Below are 22,216 nucleotides of genomic sequence, written 5' to 3'. Positions count from 1 at the left end.
TTACAGATTATATCGCTGAATAACTCATTTTGAAATGTAATGTAAATAAACGAATACATAAATAGATACATAAATCAATAGATAAATAGACAGATAAATTGATAAATCAATAGATAAATAAGTTTGCTGACGAAGCCTCCTGGATGAGAATCGAAACGTCTGACACCTACAAAGGAGTAAAGATGACGGCTGAAGAAACCTTTTTCTCGATAGAGAAATATTTAGATACGTATATTGATAGATAAATCGATAAATGAAATAAATGAATAAATAAATAAATAACAATCAATTTCCTGGTTTAGAGTGCATTTGACGCCATCGTGAGGGCTTCTCTCTGCTTCACTCGGCTCCAACACTGTTTTCCTTCCACTTCTTTGCCCGCTGCCTGCCAACCCACAAACGCCCACTTTGGTCCAATCCCCTCTCTCTCCCCTTCCTCCGTTTGTGCGGCGGCCTTGCGAAGCGATGCAAACACTTTTGTCAGGGTGATTAATAGCGCGCCGGATTGCCGTTAATTCACTGGCTAATGATTGGAGGGAGTGTGAACGAGGGCAAGAGTAGAGCGGTAGCGGAGGGAGGCTGGCGAGTAATAGACTGATGTATGAGCCGAGGCCTCGTATCGTGATGGAGGTGAATATCCTCACCTCTGTCCACGCTCGTCCACGCGTGAAGCTGAGTGCTGACCTCGAAATCACCCGACCACGGTCGCGCGTAACCACTTCAAATCACGCTAATTGGCCAAAATTGACTGCATTTACACTCTCATCATAATATTCGAGGCTAGCTTGTAGAAACCTTGCCATATTATTATTTCTTTACGTGTCAGTCTGTACGAGTTGTCCAGATTATGATATCAATGCATTTATAGCTCATGAGTGTCAGTCACATTGGATGTTTCATGATTTAGAGGCCAGAGATTGAGGATTCCATTCCATCCATCCATCCATCCATCCATCCATCCATCCATCCATTCATCCATTCATCCATCCTACCATCCATCCATCTATTTTTCTTGGATCCCCTAATCCTCGGCAGGGTTTAAATATTTTAGGGCCTATCCCAGTTGTCGTCAGGCAGTGAGGCGCGGCCACCCTGAACTGCTCTCCAGCCAATCGCATGGCACATAGAGACACAAAAAAACACCCGCGCTCACAATCACACTTTGAGTGAATTTCACGTGTTCAATTAGCCGCCATGCCTGTTTTTGAGATATTTGAGGAACCCACAATACCATTTGAAGTGAGATGTTAAGATGTGGTAAAATGAAATGATGCTCTTTAGATTTTATTGATTGGCTTCTCTCACTATGGATTGCGGTCTTTAGTCTTCCTCTGTCCGGCAGTATGCTTGTCCATAAATCTGATTTTTCCACTTTAGTTAACTGCTATGCAATCCGTTATAAAGTGTATTGGGTGATTTATGAAAAATGTTCATGTTGGATCACAGTGCTTTGGTCATGCACTACAAACAGCACTGACTTTTCCTCCCTCCTACTTTTTATATGATTCATGACAGGCCATAATTTATCAACTGTTAACTGTTAATATTTTTTTGTTCTTTTGACTTCAAGATGGTGCCGTGAGAGTGGCTGGATGGTGCCGTGAGAGTGGCTGCCTTGACAAGAGCTCCTGTATTTTGTTTTTCTACTTCTTCCTTTCCTTTCCACTTTCTTCATTGCTGCTGTGAAATGTAAATTTCTCAATTGCAAGACTAATAAAGGCTAATCCAATCCAATCCACTTTTCCTTTTGCAGTTGAGATAAGCTGCCCTGATGATGCTGCCACTATAAATTCATTTACTCTACAATATACAATAACCAAATGTATTGTCAATTGCATCTTTTCCGACGGTGTCTGTCAAAAACGTTGTTGACATTGGATTTCTGTATCATAATTGGTTCTACAGATATACCTCTTTTTACTTGACACGCTACAAACCCCAGTCCAGTCCCCTCTCCCCTGAATCATGTTTGCAACCCAATTCAGCAAATGTAACTCAATATTGATTGTTATTAATATTTATCATGGCCATAAACATGCCCTCTCCAACCCGTAGCCCCTCTGGTGCTATGAATCTCCCCTGTAATAAATGTCTGCGCAAGCTTCCTCCATGGGCCACCGCACACAGCAGGAGGCGGCACACTGTCTTCTGTTTGCCTTTCAGCGGCTGTCGAAACACACGCACACACACGCACACACACACACACACACACACACACACACACACACACACACACACGGAGATGCTGCTGGATGCAAGGCCTTGAGGCCTTTTCAGCAATAACAACATCAATACATCAGCTGTGTTGTTTCAGCGCAACACACATTTTTTTCTGTATAAATGTCATCAATAATACTTCCACTCACTGTCGGACAGCATGTGTGCACTTGTCGCGTTGCAATGACAATATTTTGGTTGACATATTTTGGTTAGCCAGATGGGACGTTGGACTCAGGTGGAAGTTGAGAAAATATATCATGGGAAGTAAAAAAATATTGACGGTTAATTATAATAAAATGAGAAGTATTGTCATGGAATAGCTGCTTGTCAAGAGTTATTTTTTTTTGTATGTATTCAACACTGTGGGAAAGTTTATTTCATCAAGGGGGTGCAAGTAAATTCACTTTAAACGTATTTTCAAACATATACCTCCTCCTCAAATAAAATCTGCAAACATTCAGCGGAATTTTTCTGATTTTTCTTTGTGTTTTAAACTTAAATTATCAAAGTACAGTCAAACCTGAGTATTTGAACATGTTGGCTCTCGGCAAATTCAGTTTTTGACCAAAAACTGAGTGCTCCTGAATGCACCACTCAACTCCCTTCCGCTTGCTCATACGTACGTCACTTCCTTGTGGTGCGTCTCATTGCGACCAACACAATATTGTTGTGTCGCGTTCCATTTTGAGCAGGCGTGTTTGTATTGTTCAATCTCGATATTTAAAAAAGAAAAAGCAGACATTGATTTGATTATTATGGGAAATGTTTCAGTTTTTGACCAAATTGATTTTAAAATCATTTTTGGAATGGATTACAGTTGAAAATCGAGGTTTGATTGTACTATAAATAGTCAAATTCTGGTTGGAATTCAGATTTTTCCGAAAGTCAGTGACCTGTAGCAAAAAGAGTAGTTAATTGTTTTATTTATTTTATAGCAAAGTATCTTCATTTTATTGTTAGATTGATCCGTTATCAGCATTTGGTTAAATATCAGATTTGGCATACTCCCCCTACCCCCCAAAAAAACCTATATTGATTTAGCCTTAGGATAAAATATGCCCTTATGGTCCATGACACTTTAGATTGTCCCATACCGACTATACCATTCTTAAAAATCGACATGGATACCGTTCTCCCCCCACCCCCAAAAAGAAAACCCCACACACAGGCAAATCATACAATTTTTGTCATACATATTTCTTCTACGACCTTTGCACAGTTGAGTACTTTTTGTATATTTATCAGAATGGGCATATGCGCCTCTGTAAGGCAATACGCATGTGCCTTGGGAAGGCTGCGCTTTCTCACTCATCTCGTCCATTTGTGTCTTCCACGTGTCTCCGGTTCTCTTCGTGCGCTCATTCCCTGTGAGGAGGCCCAGTTTGAGCTTTGCGTGTTGCTTGGAAATGTTCCCCGGTCCTTTTACGAGGGGAAATGTGGGGGGGAGGGTGTTTTCATTTGGAGTGGCTAGGTGCTATTGTAGCTGACTGTGAACCCTGTTGCACTCTCGCGACTTCCATGTAAACACACAACACACACACAAAATACACACTTTCGTTGCAACTCGCTGCATCCTTTTTGGTTCATATTTATTTTATTTTATTGTATTTATTTTTTTTTTATGGGTAGCCTGGTAGCATGCTTCCGTTTAAACATCATCTTGGGGGGAGAATGGCAGTTCTTTGTGGAAAAAAAACACCCGACAGGTTTTCAGTTTTGACTCACAGACATTCCAAATTTGAATTTATTGACTTGAACATGAAAACCGCTTGCAGAAAACCCGCTCGTCATGTGCCGTGGTACTATTAGGTCCAAAATGAGGTCTAAACTGCAAGTGGCCTGGTTTTCCACTGGTTCGTGTGTTGACCTTGCTGTTCAGAGGTGCAGGGTTCGTCCACTATGCCTATGTAGGATTTCTACGGGTGCTGCGGTTTCCTCCCACATTCCCAAAACATGCATGATTAAACACTCTAGAATTGTCTATGGGTGTGAGTGTGAGCACAAGTGGTTGCTTGACTCTGTGTGCCCTGCAATTGGCTGGAAATGAGTTCAGGGTGTCCCTCGGAGACGTCTGGGATAGGCTCCGCCAGTCGGCATACACTTGTGATAAAACGGATTGAAAAAATGGATTGATCGAACATCTGAAATTATTATTGACGGCATTATTCATGCATCTCATAACACCCAAAACAAGTTCATCGTTGTTCCTACTCAGTTAGAATACCTTGGCCTCTTTGAGAAACGAGCTGTGGATGCTCTAGTCTGATGCTTCAGTCTCTTCAAAGTTACTCCTCTCCTTACATTGGCCAGAAGGGAAATCTCGTTCTCCACTGGCGCAGGTTGTTCGCACGTTGCAGTGGATTTTAGTGATTTTTTACAATACACGACAATTGGATTGGATTGAATTTGCCTTTATTCGTCTTACAGTGGAGAAATTTACATTTCACAGCAGCAAAAGTGATGAAAGGAATGAAAGTAGAAAAAGAAAATACATGAGCAATACAATATATATTGATTTATATAGAGCTTTAATAACCACTGAAGCTGTAACAAAGCGCTTAACATGGACAACTAGAATATATGAGAAATAAAGCAGTCAAAGGAGTAAACAGGGAGTAAAACTAAGATCAAGTCTGATTTTTACAGTTACCGGGTGGCGAAAAAAAACAATTTAAACATGAACATGACATTAAAATGTCGGTGTAGCCATCCGGCTGGCAATTTTAGACACCTCACTGGTCGAAGCGCATGTGTAGTCTTCAAAATGTTTTGATCATGTGTGGACTGAGTTCGTTTTTCAGCTCTTTCTACATCCACACTTTTTTGCTCTTTCCCCAGTTCCACAGGGCGCTCTTTTTCTCCCCATATTTGGAGTGATGGAAAGGATTCCACGTAGTTTGGACATTTCCCTGGGTACTGTCCTTTCATCAGTGGCTTCATTTCACGAATTAAACCAGATCATTTTACGGGCAGAGAAAGATGCTGTGTGAGCGTGTGCGCTTTATAATGTCCGCCACGGGTGCATATGTCCTATTTTTTTATTTTTTGGTTATCTCAGCCACGTCCACGCTCTTGCAAACTATGGTACCTGTCTCTGAAAATTTGAACCGTTGTCAGCTTCCATCGAAACTTGGGATTGGCGGTACTTTTTTTAACGTTCATACGTCTGCATGTAATTACGATTGTTTGTATTTGATTACCATTTGAGTGAGATTCCTTGTTATTCCACACTAATCGAGTCGTTCTTGGCTCCTATTTGGAGATGTAATCTTTGTGCTGCATTTTGTTCCTCAGCATTGACTTAACAGTCCACCTTATTGTGCAAGCTACAGAGCACGTGTTTGTGTACGTCCAGGCAGACGGCAGAAAATGGCGATGGCATGATCTGTATCTCACCGTTTAGGCCCAGCGTGCTCTGATTATCAAGTTCGCCGCAAAACACTTTGCCCGTTGTAAGACCCTATGATCGGGCTGTTGATTTTTCAGCTCCATGTTATTTTGCAATGGTAACGCTGATTGCTATCAGGATTTTAAAAACAAATAAATACATATAATATTAAGCAGATTCTTTACTTACAGACAGTGTCGGTGTTCAATTAGCTCACATGTTTCGGCGACTACTTCCGCCTTCGCCGAAACATGTCAGCTAATTGAACACCTACACTGTCTGTAAGTAAAGAATCTGCTTAATATTAGATATCAAGTAGACAGGATAAACTTAGTACAACAAAATAAATACATATATATTCTGTATATACATGTATTATACATATAATACATATACGAGAAACGTCCTATTTGGCTGCAACAGGCTTCTTAGAATCGCTGTGGTAACTTCAAAATAAGATACTGTCACACCTGGGTTTTTGAATGTTCTCTACCAATGCATGTTTCGACCAAAGATGTCGGGATTTTCATGCCTCAACCGAAAATCTGTTCCTTCCTTGTTCCTTCCTTGTGTTGTGCCTCATTGTGACCGACGCATTATCCTTGTGTAGCGTTCCATTGTAAGCAGGCTGTTTGTGTTGTTCAATCACAATAAAAAAGGTTAACATTGATTGGATTGATGGTAAATGTTTCGGTTATCGACTAAATCGGTTTTCGAACAGGTTTCTGGAATGGATTATGGTCAAAAACCGAGGTTTGACTGTATGCAGCAAATGCAAAGTGCATGAAAAATACAACTCACCATCGCCGCATATGATGCAACTCTTGGGTTTCATTTTCGAAGTCACCTTTCATGTGACTTAGAAGAGTACCTTGACAAATTGTCAACACACAATCCGGTAATTTTTAAAATAAAATTTCAGATCGCTGAATGAATAAAACAGATTCGGAAATGAATCAAACAGAAGTAATGAAAGTTATGTATGTATCTGCAGCCTTGTACCAAACGACCAACGGAGCGCTACCGGTCCACCGCCTGGAGGTTGAGCTTCACACGTTTTGATCTCTGAGTGAAGTAGCAGCTCCCCTTGAGGTGTCGCACCTGCCCTAAAATGTTGTTTGTAACTTTTTTTAATAGTCTATTTATGATTTATCAACTCTAACTGGACGCCTTGGTCTGGCTCGCGCCTGGCTAACAGGGAGAGTTTTCCGCTGGAATAACAGCTACTGAACACAAGCGGACCATTGTAGCGACAGCCAGCCACGGGACCCCTGAAGTGCGAATTAATGATGGACCCCTGATGTAATCAGGATAAATAGCTGCCCGTAAAAGAGAAGGAGATGGCAAGAGAGGAGCAGAGCGAAAGAACAACATCGGGAGAAAGGCACTATCTTGGCCATGCTGTTTTTTTAGGAGGTCCTTTAGGAGGTGAAGCTAAATTCTCTCCTCTGGCTGTCTGAGAGTCCAAAAAATTGACACAGAGAGGTCTAAAAGCAGCTCGGTCATCATTTTTCTCCGCCTCCTCCTTTTTTCCCTCTTTCAGATTTTTTATAGTCTCGAAAAGGGGTGTCCAAACTTTTTGCAGAGGGGGCTGGATTTGATGTTTGGGTGGGGGGCAACCTTGGCGGACATTCTTTACATATAACAGCAACAGCATTTCAGCGAGCCATTCTGTGTTTCACATTTTGCATTTTCTCATTAATTTCAGATATCTTAAGCATGTGTTTTGGCTCATCTGAAACAAGCATATCAAAATTGAACGGACATTGATAATTGAAATTTAATATTCACTTAATTTCACTTTCTTGACACTAACTTTTAATTCTAACAGTTGACCAGAAGTAATTGTTCTTTGGTTGATTGTCGCCATATTAGAAAATGTGGGGGAAAAATTAATTGCCATTTTATTGCTAATTGAGCTTCTCGATGGCAGCACTTAACGCAGGTAACAGCGCTATTGCCCAATCTACTTGCGGGCCAGACGTAATTGATTTTATGACAGAGGCTGCGGCCCAGATGAAAATTGACCATGAGCCCCATTTGGTCCCCGGACCGGACTTTGGACATGACTGGTTGAGAACCAGCCATATCATCTCAAAACCCACCTATTTAAAATTCAATTTTCTGTGTAGCTCTCTCTCTTGTTTCTATTTATAATTGTATTTTATTTATTGCATTCTATTTGTAATTGTATTTTATTTATTATAGTACCTATGCTTGTCTGTGACTGTAAAGTGTCCCTGAGAGCGTTGAAAGGCGCTTAAAATGTATTATTATTATTATTATTATTATTATTATTATTATTATTATTATTATTATTACCAAAATGGATATTCAAATTGAAATAATATTCTGGAGTAATGCTTTTTTTTAAATTGGGATTAATTATGAACATTTCTTCTTTTATTCAGATGTACTTTTTTTGTAATAATTAAACATGTTTGTCCTACTTTGTAAATCCTGGTCGAGTGAAGAAGGTGGTGCAGATTAACCTGGCAACAAAATATTTCTCATTTATTCCAAAAAAAGCAAACGTGACATCATCATCTCAAACTTGAATGCTGAGAAATCCTTGAGAGACCTTGGCAAGTGACGAGATGAGTTACAAATATTGCAGGAAAAAAATAATAAAATGAATTCAATGTACATTAAACCAAATTGGCAAAAATTGACTTAATTTTAAATTATTAAACAATGTGTAAGACTGTAACTTAAAATTTATTGGTTTTCCCTTTCCGTGCCAATTAATGGAGTCCATATGAAGAGTATACATTCAGTCAAGTCATATGTCCATTTTTACGTGCACAGAGGCCGTTAAAACCGAATTTAATAGATTTTCCGAGGCTGTCTCGACGCTCTCGGTGGATCAAGTGTTAGTGAGAGAAGGGATGGCAAAGCGAGAAAAAAAGTGTGAAGCAGTCTAAAACATTTTTGAATGGACAGTCAGGGCCAAAGTCCTATGCAACGAGGATCATAAAAAAAACACATTTTCCCGTCAAAATAGCTTGATGACGCAGAATTGGTCATAAAAACCAGTGTTTTTTTTTTTTTTTTTTTTAACTGCTGCGACTTTATGTGATATGTCTCCTGGAGCCTCGTGGAGCGGCGTCAGGCGCTGGACAACCACTGTCTTGCGTTTTGCTAGTTTTACGTTCCACATTAAAAATTTACATGTCGGGTTAATTTAACAGCGTTCACAGGCCACATCTGTTCCCGGGCAGGATGCCAAATATATCGCCAAGAACCCCCACCACCCCAAAAAAGGATGATCTTTGCCATGAATGAGCTCCCATGAATCCACAAGTGTTTGATGAGCTCATTCAATCCATCTCCAAGTACTTCCCGTACCTCATTCAAATGACAACACCCAAACATCGTTTTCGCACTGCATTTATGGGATTGGATTGGATTAGCCTTTATTAGTCTCGTAGTGGAGAAATTTAGATTTCACAACAGCAAAGTGATCAAAGAGGAAAGGAAGAAGAAGAAAAACAAAATACAGTACCTTCTGTAAAGGCAGCCACTGTCGCAACGCCATCTTGAAGTCAAAACAACAACAAAAAAAAATAATAAATAATAATGTGACACAACACAAAAGACACAGACAGTCATTCAATGTGAAGCACTTTCTGCACCCTCTTTGTTGTTTCAAGCAGTTCTAGATGAAAGAGAGGATCAAAGCATCCTTTTCGCCAGTGGATCAGGGACGTCATGGTGAAATGTGCACGTCTGCTACAAGTTAAATATTGAAAGCAAACACGAAGCTGTAGCATTCATTGACCAAAGAGATTGTTTCACATCTGCTGTCCCACGTAAATCCGCTTCATTTCCAAGCGCAAAAAACGTTATAAAAATGATGAATTATGAATCTCAAACATCACGTGCTATTAAACTAAATAAATCTAAGCGTCATAACATGGCGCCGTCATGGTAAATGTGACTTTCTGTGTCTTTTAACAGTGGCGTGTCTTGTTTTCCATAGATGACAGCGAGCCGACGGACAGCATGTACGACGCGGAGGCCGACCTGCCAGCCTTGGCCGCCGGAGGCATTTGCACTGACAGTCCCGATGAAGAGGCCGAGGACGGCGTCGTCAATATGTCCCCCTTACGCTCACCGACTCCCTCCCATCCCAACAATAACCACCACCTGCTGCTGCATCCCCACATGTACAACCATCACCTCCATAACAGCAACAGCAGCAGCAATGATCGCGATTTCACCACCCCCAAGGAAGGATCGCCCTACGAGGCGCCCGTCTACATTCCTGACGACATTCCCATTCCCGCCGATCTGGAGCTGCGGGAGTCTTCGGTACCAGGTGCTGGCTTAGGCGTTTGGGCCAAGACTCGCATCGGAGCCGGCGAAAGGTTCGGTCTTCACAGCAAGGGCAGCTCTTTCGGATGGGAGGTACGAGTCTATGTGCATTATTTCAACACCATTTTTTTTTTTGTCTTTGTTGCAACTGTCCGTGACCTTTGACCTCCTCTGTGCCACCAAAAGACTCCAAGGTTGTGGGGGGTGGCAAGTAATGCTCCGATGAGGCTGAGTGATGAATGAGTCCCTCTGCCTTCACACGTTCACATTTCCAGCAATCACAGTTCATTCACAGGCAACTAGCTCATCATCATAGCAGGAGCCGGCTCCATTTGCATCCCCATCTCATGATTGGCCCTCATCTTTGACTACACACACACACACACACACACACACACACACACACACACACACACACACACACACACACACACACACACACACACACACACACACACACACACACACACACACATGCATGAAACACGCACATCGACATATCTCGCTGCACAGTAATGTCAGATGGAAAAATCTGTCTGATTAGTGGAGGTATCAGCTTTTCTGGGCGTCGGCCCGAGCAGGCATGCTCATTTGGTCACGCCACCCGATATGGAAATGGAAGAAGCATGACCGAATGCGATGGCGGCGGCATATTGCGCTATTAATTTTCATTTTGACTTGACACTGTGATATTGAAGTTGCTTCAGTCAGCTCGTTAAGAGAAGAAACTCAACTGGTCTCTGTCCATTCCGTTTTCTCTCTCTCTCTCTCTCTCTCTCTCTCTCTCTCTCTCTCTCTCTCTCTCTCTCTCTCTCTCTCTCTCTCTCTCTCTCTCTAGCTCTCTCTCTCTCTCTGTGGTGTGGCCAATCAGACATAAAATATTTTGGCTCGCTTTTCGTTTCACTGATTCCATGTCGGGCCGCTGTGTCACTTCCTATGACAATTCTTTAAGACTGTAGCAAATTTTAGTGATGCTTAGTTGAGCACAGACCACCCCGCTAAGTCCCAAAACTTCAGCATCGTGATGGTCAACTCAGTGGATTTTTTTGCATACGCTGGAATTGTTTTGTTTGGATTTCGGAAGTGTTTTCCTGCGTGGTCCATGAGCACCCATTCATGAACATGAATATGAGAAATTAGAAGAATCCTCTGAGATAAATAATAGTTTGTTTTGTTCTTTTTCATCCTGAAAAAAAATATCTATAATATATTATATATATAATATATATATAAAAAAAAATATATATATATATATACTACTACTATATATACTATATATATATATATATATATATATATATATATATATATATATATATATATATATATAACAGTGGTCCCCAAATTATTGCCCGCGGGTCAGATTTTGTCACGGTTTGCAAGGTGGTGATGATGGTGGATCCCAAAATAAGCAGGCAGGAGGAAGCAGCAGGTTGTATTTGACGAATTGTATAAAAATAAAGTCATTAGGAATCAAATCTAAAGCATCAGTCATTCGAACAGGAAAAATACAAAGTATCAAAGAAAACCATGAGCCAAGATGAAACAAACCTGACAGGGTGCAGAAAACACATACACACTACAATGACCCGACACAGAATGGTTGTGCCGGGAGTCCTTTTAACGGCCACTGATTGGAACGACCAACACCTGTGCGGTTATTATTATTATAGTGGCGATTTCACTTTGGTCTCTAGTCATTAATTGGCTGGAGCGTGATGATTTGAATTTGATTCAGATACATATTTGATATTTTTACATTCTAAGATTATTTGAATAAACATGGAGAAACTTAAATGGTAGCCCTACTGTATTATTATTATTACTATTAGTAACAATTTCATAAACATAAATACTACAACCTGTCATTTTTTTTTGCATCCTTCTCCAGTCTGTGCCGATATCTCGTACCCTCGAAAAAAACAATCTTAAACCCAACCCTTTGGACAAATGATGATTTATTTATTTTTTACAAAGTGACTCTGCCCCGCCATCACAGGAGTGAATGCTTATGCGGCTCCTCACAGGAATGGAAGTTTGGGCACCACTGACATATAGGTTTGCCCGTGAGAAACACTACAGGATGAAATTTCAGGGCCACACAGTTTTTCTCATAAAAAAAATAAACCTTGAAATAGCACAAAATATATAACCTGTATATCACAGGTGTCAAAGTCAAGGCCCGCCACATCTTTTTATTCTGGCCGTGAAAGTAAATCAAACATGTCAAGTATTACTTTTTTTTTATTCCAAATTTGAAAACTAATTATTCATTAATTTGTTGTGTACCCTATATGTAATATGTGGAAGGGATCAAACGTTCTAATGGCTTCCCCAAATTCATAACGGCCCCAAGAGAGTAAACCCTAGGTACAATGTGGCCCGCGGCAAAAAATGAGTTAGACACCCTTGGTGTATATATAAAAAATATATACATATCGAAAAGGGGGCTGTGAGTTTGAATTGTTGTACATCGGTGATCTGTGATTGACTGGCTACAAGTTCTGATTGCCCTCAATGTCAGCTGTGGATTCCTAAAATGTACTGTGGGTGTCGTAGAACAAGAATTTATGAATGTACATAAAAACAGAGACAGTTTTTAAAAACCTCGCAATGGTGCAACCAAAAGAAATTTGCATCAGACATGCTTAACTTCGACAAAATTGGATTGTGACACATTTGTCTTCATCCATCAATTTCAATTCAAAACTGCCCCCCCCCCACACCCTCCGCAACAGTTGTAGAATGTGTTAGTGATTAAAGAACGCCGCTGCATACATGCCAAGCGGCTGCGCGCGCTTTCCTCGTTTAACATTCATATTATGCGTCACCATTCAAGGTGCAAAGGGCAAAGCTCCAAAAATGACACGCGCAAAGTATTGACTTTCTTCTCTCCCACAGTGCCCGACAGCTCCATATTCATCGGCATGTAATGCTTCGCCAACGGTTTCGTTTCTAACCGTTTCTAAGACACTCAATGGAAAAGAAAAACCTCCACATTCTACAGTTTTGATTTTTATTCTGATAAACATTGGACGTTGTTCATTATTTATTTATTTTACGATGAGGTTGTTCCCTCTTGAGGTCCCTTCTGTTTCCATTCAAGCAAAAAACCAAAAAACATGTGGTGTTTGCTCCCCAATCGCAGATGAGCGATTGATCCGTCTGGGCTCCTCCCAACTGTGTCTCAGGCCGTATTATTGCTTCACATTTCCTGTCTACTTCGGGACTGCTGGAGCCCTTCGGGGGCTCTCCTCACCCAGACCCTTATCGCAGACAGTCATAACAGTGGGTCTGTTGATAATCACCGACAGACTCCCTAAGGAGAACTGCTCGCCCCTTTTCAACCATCAACTCATCGAATGCCTCTGCTCTTAGACAAATAGACAGGCAGACCTGTGCGAGAAGTGAGGCAAAGCCCCCCCCTCTCCCATTCCCCCATAAAAAGTGATGGTATGAAGGTCAGTGTGAATGGTTCGTTGTCTCTCTATGTCTGTATTCAGTACACTCACAACCAATTGGGGGGTGTAGCCTGCATTTTGCCTGGATAGACTTGGGATAGACTTTCGCTTAGCCCTGAACGTCAATACAAACAATTTTTCCATCCATCCATCCATCCATCCATCCATCCATCCATCCATCCATCTATCCATTCTCTATTCCATGTATTCAGTCATGGGTGTGCTGGAGCCTATCCAAACTTTGTTTGGGCAGTAAGGTGTGGGACCTCCTGAACCGGTCGCCAGCCAATCGCATGGCACACAGAGATGGACGGACAATTATTTGCAGTCACAGTCACACCTATAGACAATTCTCGTGAGTTCAATTGATCTACCATGCATGTTTTTAGAAAGTGGGAGGAAACTGGAGTACCCGGAAAAAAAACCACACAGGCCCTTGGAGAACATGCAATCTCCACACAGGAAGGTCAGAGCCAGGATCTAACCTGGAACTTCTGCACTGTGGGGTGGACGTGGTAACTAAATACACGGCACGGTGGACCAGTGGTTAGCACGTCAACCCCAGCTGCGATGGGCTCCAGCATCCCCCGCGACCCTTGTGAGGATAAGCGCATCTGAAAATGAATGAAAATAAATAAATACAATTTCAGAATCAGAATCTGAATACCTTTATTCGTCCCGCAATGGGGAAATTTGCAGTCCACAGCAGCAATTGAAGAGGGATGGGGTCAATTTGAATATGTTTTCAAAAAGATGCATCCAAATGTTTAATCAATTCCCAAGAAACGAAACCGATTATACATTTTAACATGTGAGTAAAACTTGAAAAGCGTCACTGAGACAATGTCATTCACGGGATTTGCGAGTGGGACTTAAGCCGCGTTGTGGAGGCTTGAATGGCATGAAAGAAGAGGAAGGCAAAGAGGAAGCCCACTATTGTCCATCTCGGGCCATCGGGGGACTGGGAAGAGGTGTTAATTCAGACCCATTTCAGCGAGACGGACAGCTCAATCTAAGAGCTGCTTTGCTGCAGGCCATGGCCATTCTCTTCTGTCTCACACGGGGGCTCTTTGGGCCAGCACCGAGTCATCCATTTAAAAACCATTATGCTCCCCCTTTAGCGCAACATGATAGAACACCGGGGCCCCAAGTCTACAGTATGTGAGTGTGTGTGTCAGGAGTGCCAACACCCCCCGGGATAGAAAGACCTGCACGAGTAGAGGGGAGTCGAAGCCCTCAGCGAGCTCCCGTGCGGGGATCTGCTGTCAGAGCGGCCATGGCTATTATCTGGCTGCGAGATTGGCCCTGCTCTCACTATTGATAGACGTGTCATGCTACAATGGCCTCAGCGATTGTGCCCGACGCCATACTGACTCACTGATCTAACACCTCCCGTTCAGATCAAAGGAAAAATGACACCATGCAAAAACACGTTTGGCAAAACAAGGGTGCGATGCTATTGCGCAAAAAGAGCAATGACTCTTTCGTGGAATGAAAGATCGCAGAAAACGCAAGTGTACCTCTACTCAGGAAATGAATATCAAGGAGGAATTTTTTGACCATAAAAAAAGTTTGTAAGTCAAGACATGTTTTCCATGTATATTCCCTAACCCGTTCCTAGGTCAATAAAATTCGGGCATAAATGCTTAAGCATAAAAAGCTCTGAAAATATGTCACAAATATATGTTACAATTAGATTACTGCACAATAAATGAGGTTGTGAAATATGTAAAAACAATGGAGGGGATTCATGCTCTCTCCCACAGAGGTTTTTTTTTGCCTGGCATCTTGGAAACAACTGAAAACAAGGATGTTTGCTTTTTACAATCATTCTAAAATGTCCAAGGCAAACATTAGCATAATTTAATATTTGTTTGCAAAGGTTTCTAATAGTTTGTGTCAATTATTACATGACAAATAGGAGACAAAACATTTCAAGCATTGTAAAAGAGCATAATAATAATAAAAATAATAAATAATAATAAATAAAAAATAATAATAAAATTGCACTTTTAGTGGATCTCAATGAAGATACCAAAACGGACTACAGCTATTATTAAGAATACATCAGCGACGACCCTGTATTTCGATTTATTTTTAGGGCCGGCGGGCTGACTTTGTTGCAAAGAGGCATTTTTTTTTCTGTTGACTTTTTGCGGGGCGACTTTCCATATCAGTGCCATTCATCCAATGATGTGTGGAAAGAGAAGAAAATATGCTCGCTCTTCTGTTTACCCTCTTGTTGACACAGTGATAGGCCAAGATGTCTGCTGGTTATTCTTGTATAAAGACGAATTCCTTTGTGACATGTGACTATCTGGCAATGGCGTTGGGCATTTACCTCACCAAAAGTTTGCAAATAATTGTTTTGTGGTTTTATTGCCCCGATAGCTGAGATTTCTCACCTTTTGCTCACTTGATTCTTCATCTTTTTTTCTCTATTTATCAAACTGAGGAAGGCTAATCTTCATGTCTCTTGAACATTACAAAAAAGGAGTCTTAGCGCACCCTCACACTTATCTGCCTTGACCCACCTCTCGCCTCCATCATTGTTTGCTTGCCTTTTGTGTTTTGCTTGCGGAGGGTTGCTATGCCTAAAATGCCGAAGATGTCCCTGCAGGGCAACTTGAAACACGTTTCGATTTGTTGTTGGCTTGCTACAGAACTGTGCTCTTCATATCTGCATTATTTGGACCGTAGTTATTATTGTTATTGTTATGATTATTATTATTGTTGTTGTTGTTGTTGTTGTTGTTGTTGTTGTTGTTGTTGTTGTTATAAGTAGTAGTAGTAGTAGTCGTAGTCGTCGTAGTAGTCATAGTAGTTGTCGTGGTAGCAGTAGTAGTAGTTGTAGTAGTATTTTTCTGATGGTATAGTATTCTATAGTTTGACATTGTCATCAAAATATAGTATTATTATTATGATTATGATGATGATGATGATGATGATGGCATGGTATGGTTTGCCATTGTCGTCTCAATATTCATCAACATTTTGTAAGTCGAGACATGTTTTTAATGTAAATGCCCTCATCCGTTCCAAAACCCACAAAATTACATAGAATATCATTTTTTGTACAGCCCCGCCCTCTTGCTTTTTTTCGGGGGAAGCTATCTTGCTGAAGAGGCGAAGTGGCTCTGAATGTCGTAAAGAGTAATCTTTTGGTAACTGCATGTCGAGAAAATCCCGTGGAAATCAATTGGTTCATAACATCCCTGCCCGCCAAAAGTCCTCCCATCATCCTAGTTAACTTGAGCCCCCTGCTGTGAGTGCAGCGCTCCACATAAATGCTGTCATTATCATGTCTTTTATTAATCAAATCAGAGGCTTGCTCTGAAGAACGTGGACGAAACCTGAGAGCACTTCCCCTTTAAAGACATTCAACAGTACAAAAAAAATGAAAAAGGCCATCTTGGCCTTTCCTTTATATAATATCTCGGTGGATATTTGTCTATTAAAAGGTTTATCACACATGTGTGTGCAGTGTATCTATGTACAGGGCTTTTTTTGCTGTTGTTTTTTTTCCTTTTTTAATAACAGTTTTATCGACCAGCAATGTGCGGTTTTCCGTCATCATCATTTGACTTTGATGTAAACCTCAAGTTTACTCATGGCGCAAAAAAAAAAACACCAGAGGGAGCATAAGCCCTAAAGTCCCACCAGCTTGCGTGCTCTAATATCTTCCACTCACGTTCATTTTATGTAGGTTTTAAACATGCCATTAGCCAATTTAATCCAATTTTCTCAGCTTTCGGAGCACTCTGGTGGAACAGATTTCATCTAATATTGAACATATGGTCACTGTTACGGAGAGAATCACCACAGCAGCATTGGACTTTTTTTTTTTTTTACTTCAGGCTCCTGTGGGCTAGCACGTACTGTTGTCAATTATTCTCAATGAACATGCTACTTGATAATGAGGAAGCGGGGCAGCAAATTAATTGTCAGGTTGGATTAGAATCTTGATGCCTTCTCATTTGTTCATAACTCGTTACCACATCTGTTAATTAGATTGGTAAATAAATCAGATGAAAACGACGCTGGCTCCCAAGGAAACGTGCGCGGCAAAGTCATCCATCCTCGGCCAGAGTGGAACTTGACAAATGTTGTCGCTGGGATTTGGCCTGTTATTACTTGGTCATTGATTTCAGACCGCAACCGCTCCAGTCGAGCATTTTCAATAGGACCTCTTGTTTGCCTGAGTAAGACATACACACACACACACACACACACACACACACACACACACACACACACACACACACACACACACACACACACACACACACACACACACACACACACACACTATCCTCTCACATGTCCCCACAATGCAGCCCGTTATTTACGCAAGGTTTCTCTTTGCACAATGCTTTGAACATCCATTTAAAACTCGCACATGGGCCCTTTATTCCCTGGTGGCTAAGTCCAGGTACCTGCTGCCCCACGCCTTGACCCCCACCCTATCCCTTCTATCTATATGTAGCGAGATAAAGCCTCATCGTTCATCACCGCCCTGATGAATAGGCCCATCAGTTGGAGAGCCTCGAGGGCAGGGACAGACAATGACCGCAGTCTTCGCATTTATCAAATGCCGTTTATGCTGTTGATTACATTTATTTGCTCAAGTTACCCTTTTCGTCCCTCTGCCGCTGTGATAAGTCAATGACTTTGCTTTCCAAGAAGCAATCAAAGGTGACTCTACTGCAAATGGTACCTGTACTTACTGACGTCTCGTTGTACTAAAGGTATGGGTTGCTACGGGCAGCTCCGAGTTTCCTGAGTGCAACATATTTACAGCTGTTCTGCCATTGGCTATTCTATTGGCATCTTCCTAGCGTTCCATTGGCTAAGAAGAATCTCTACCATAATTGTCAATGTCTGTAGAAACTGTAGATAAACAGATTGATATTTGTCTATACAGCGTCCTCGTCATTCGCCTTCCAGACCATAAGGCCATGCTGCCCCCTCATGCGAGGGAAAAACATTGCCAGAGGTCTGACCAGCACTTTATTGGCAATTGCTTCCAGAACCAATTAATTTCGTAAGTCGAGATCGCACCGTCGATCACCTCTTCGTAACATCAAATACCTGATATGGGAGTTGTACTAAAATAAAAAAGCCCTGAAAAACATCAAACACATACAGACAGAATGAATACTGGCTTACACTGCAAAGAAACTTAAGACCTCAGAATGTTTTGTTTGTTTAAAGAACACAACAAGTACACCCTGAGACGTCTCCTCATTTTAGGTCAAATGTTTGGACACAAAGACCTGTTCTGTGCGCATGTGTCAATTAATCATCTTAGAAACTGAGCTGCCCTGCACATAATCCCAAATCTGTCCGCTTTCCTTCACTAAATCGAATTCTCACTGAAAGTTTGATGTCTTAATTTGGGTTTAAGTCAGCATTCTGGTAAACAGATTTCATGTAAATAAATGATGTTGCTTCTTTTCAGTCGTTTTGTGAAAGCTCTATGCACTCATTAAGTCCATGTCTCCAATGTTGCAATTGTACACCTTGACAAGCCAGTTGCCCTTACATTGCTCGACTGGTTAAAAAATTGAAATAAATGCCTTGCCCTAACGTGTCCACTTTGGCAAATATCCCTCTCCCATGAGTATCCCTTGACCATTTGTGGACCATATTTTTTATGGCTCGCAAAATTTGTCAAAATAAAATTCAACAATGTACACTAAAATTTAGCCCTTCCTTTGCCCATAATAAAAGGCGCTGTTTTGTCAGACTGAACACAAATTGTGCTCTGACTAAATCTTCCTGAAGAGGGGTGGGTTTGGGAGGATGGGGGGCTCAATAAGCCTGCTGGAGCTTGTATCACCCAGTACCAATGAAGAAAAAAAAACACGTTCTCAATACGACGCTGAGATGCTTAGGTTTAAACCACGTGATCATGTGATCACCAAAGCTATGCCCCAACCCCCCACAAAAGTAGAAAAAATACATATTGAGTGTGACCTGAAAAAAAGATGATTACCGCTACCTGCCAATATTAGACTATATTAGATTCGATAACTTTTATTAGTCTCTCAATGGAGAAATTTAATAAGGTACACATTGCAAAACAGAAGTTTTTTTTTAAGTTGAGTATTTGTGTTGTGTTATTTTCCCTAAGATTCCTCACTTGACTGCCGTACTGCAAGTATCTTCAGGACAACTGTCGGAGAAAAGAAATCCCATGAAAAAAGGACAATTGAATCATGAAAATCACCATGTATGTCTTGAAGGTGGATTATTTCCCACTTTTTTTGAGGGATACCACAACACATTCTTATTCTGTTTGGAGGGGTCCAACGTCGCAAAGTATAGTACATTGCGGGCTATTTTTTGTTCATATGTTCCTATGGCATAGGTGGAATGTTCTCTCTTTTGGTATTTTCTGTCAGTGAAAATTGATGTAAAGGTGCCTTTTGCACATTTCCCTCATCGAAAATAAGGCCAAGGGTGTCCATCAATCCGCAAAAAACAATATAGTATTATTATTATTATTATTTTTTATTATTATTATCAACAACAATACTACTGCTACTACTACTACTAATACTACTGCTACTACTAATGCTAATAATAATAATAATATAATAATAATATAATAATAATAGGCAGCCTGGTAGTCGAGTGGTTAGCACACTGGCTTCACAGTGCAGAGGTCCCCGTTCGTGTCCCGCTCCGCCTCCCTGTGTGGAGTTTGCATGTTCTCCCTAAGTCCAGGGAGAACCTGCATAATAATAATAATAATAATTATAATAATAATAATGAGCCTGCATCCTTGTGTTGATGTTTAACGAACAAGAGGTCTTGACATAGACGGACACCTTCAAGTCGCGACGTGAGCGGTTTTTTTTTTCACTGCAAGAAAATGGGTGTCATTTGCTTGCGCAAACTGTGTCGCGATTCTGATCTTCTCCATTGTGATTCATTGATCTTTCACGTGCCATCCTCAAAAATATGCTCGGCCTCCCTCCTTTCCTCCTCTTTTTCCAGGCCTCCGGACTCATGGTGCTTCTAATTCAGTCTTATCAGCCGAGTAATTTAGCTGCCACAGCTTGGGTTTCTGTTGCGCGGCGAGAGGCCCCATTGTCCTGCACCGCTGTCGCCGAGATAAACCCACAGAGTGAACAAAGTCTGTGCTGACCTTTACAATTTCCCCAAATCTTTCTCTCCATGGACCTCCGACACAGACTCCCCATCCTTCAAGCTGTTTTTCTTGAGAGAGGGGGGAGGATTGATAGAGAGATTGAGAGAGTGAGGGGGGGGGTTACAGAGAGATAGAGAGAGAGTGAGAGAGAGGGTGAGAGAGGGAGTGGGGGGTGAGGGGGGCACATCAGGTGGGGAGGCGTATGAGTGTGTGCAGGCGTATGTGAGAGAGTGACAGACAGACAGTGTGTGGGGGGTCAGAATGAGATGGACAGGGAAGAAGGATTAAGATGGCTGACTGAGCCTGTCTATATTTCCAATGGCACTTTTCTCTAAGTGGGAGGCCAAGAAAGGGGGGGGGGATAAATGCAGCGCAAGCAAAGCATTCAAGTGTGTGGCTCTCTGTCTCCTTGGGACAACCAGGAAGTGCTTTTGTGAGAGCAATTTATAAAAACGACACGAAATCTGTCACAAAGAGAGCTTGTCTCTTCATTCAGCGGACTCGCAGTCCAGAGTCGCTGATTTGGGGAACTCCTCACCGACATAAATCCAAATTTGACTTCTATCGTCGTCTGTAAAAGCTTCTGGAGTTTGACGCCCTGACACGCGGATTGAAGCAGCTTGGAAAGAAGCAGCTGGGGATTACGAGAGCCATCTCTAACGTGAACAAGCGTCTTTCTTTTTTGGAGCCTCTCGATGAGCTCTCCAATACTGCAAATCCACTCGACTCTTTGTGATGGCCAGGTGGTGGTAGTCGGGGAGGGGGGTCGTCAAAAGGCTTCGTCGTGATGGCTTGGGTACGGAGACGTTGGAGGGTGGCAGGATGGTGGATGATGGCGGGGGTCACCCCGAGTTGAAACAGGGGAGCTCCAAAGTTCAAGATGAGGAATTCCAGACTATCTGTGACACTTTTTCCCTTGATCAGGGTGGCCTTGCGTATCCCCCCCACCCACAACCCCTCCATCCCCATCAGGCCCACCGCCACCTGCTTGCAAGCCACCGCAGTGTTCCCAGGGAGATGAGCGCAACGGAGAAGAAGGCCCACAAGGGATTAACTTTTCACATGGCTGGGAGTCCTCGTCTCAAAAGACCTGACAACCCCAGACGGCTTGATTAAAAAAGAAAAGAAGAGGAAAGGAGAGAGGGGGAGAAGGGGGAAATTCTTCACATCATGGCCCTGAGAGAGGGATTTTGGATATTGGGTGTCCTTTCTCCACCCCTCCTTCATCCCGAGTCACCGTGTCGTGGTTGAGAATGAGCAAATTGTTCCCTCTGACTGGAACCGCTGGCTTCTGCCCTCACCGATATATTTCGGAAGAACGACAACGTTCCGATGTCAATTTTCAAGATCTGTTTGCGTCGTTGGTGTATTCAAAGTGGATATGGCTGTGGATCAAGGAAGACACGGGATGGGGGAGTTGAAGCGGCGAACCGCTGCCGGCTTAGAGTTCTAATGTTCAAATGGCAAGGCGGCCTATTTCCCTTCCCGTTCACTGTATCCGCAGATAAACTGGGCTTCTCAAGTTTGCCAGTGAGAAAGACAAGAGCCAAATCACAACAAAACTTCTCTACCGAACGGAGTTGGGAGGGGTGTTTTTCCGCTATGGCGACTCAAGCTGGTAGGACAGTCGGACACCTAATACCTCCCGTCTTGTCCGTGTAACAGAGTAGG

The 22,216-nt window shown here is 42.0% G+C and overlaps 1 protein-coding gene across 9 annotated transcripts in view; it reads left to right on the top strand.

Moving 5' to 3' along the window:
- prdm16 (PR domain containing 16) overlaps positions 1–22,216 on the top strand; it is a 175,564-nt gene that overhangs the window by 48,497 nt on the left and 104,851 nt on the right. For 8 of the 9 annotated variants that reach the window (XR_016116589.1, XM_089009795.1, XM_089009741.1 and 5 more), the window contains exon 2: positions 9,591–10,018. Coding sequence is in view for 8 of the 9 variants with exons in the window: in XM_089009795.1 (XP_088865921.1) it covers positions 9,591–10,018 (428 nt within the window). In the remaining variant the exon portion in view is untranslated. Of the gene's footprint in view, positions 1–9,568; positions 10,019–22,216 lie in introns of all 9 variants that reach the window. The other variant, XM_089009767.1, reaches the window with a different exon arrangement.

This window comes from Hippocampus bargibanti, linkage group LG01 (genome assembly GCF_051943395.1).
Source record: "Hippocampus bargibanti isolate YZ-2025 linkage group LG01, ASM5194339v1, whole genome shotgun sequence".
Taxonomy (NCBI): domain Eukaryota; kingdom Metazoa; phylum Chordata; class Actinopteri; order Syngnathiformes; family Syngnathidae; genus Hippocampus; species Hippocampus bargibanti.
The sequence above is the reverse complement of the archived record's forward strand: the minus strand, read 5'-3'. Positions and strand labels throughout refer to the sequence as shown.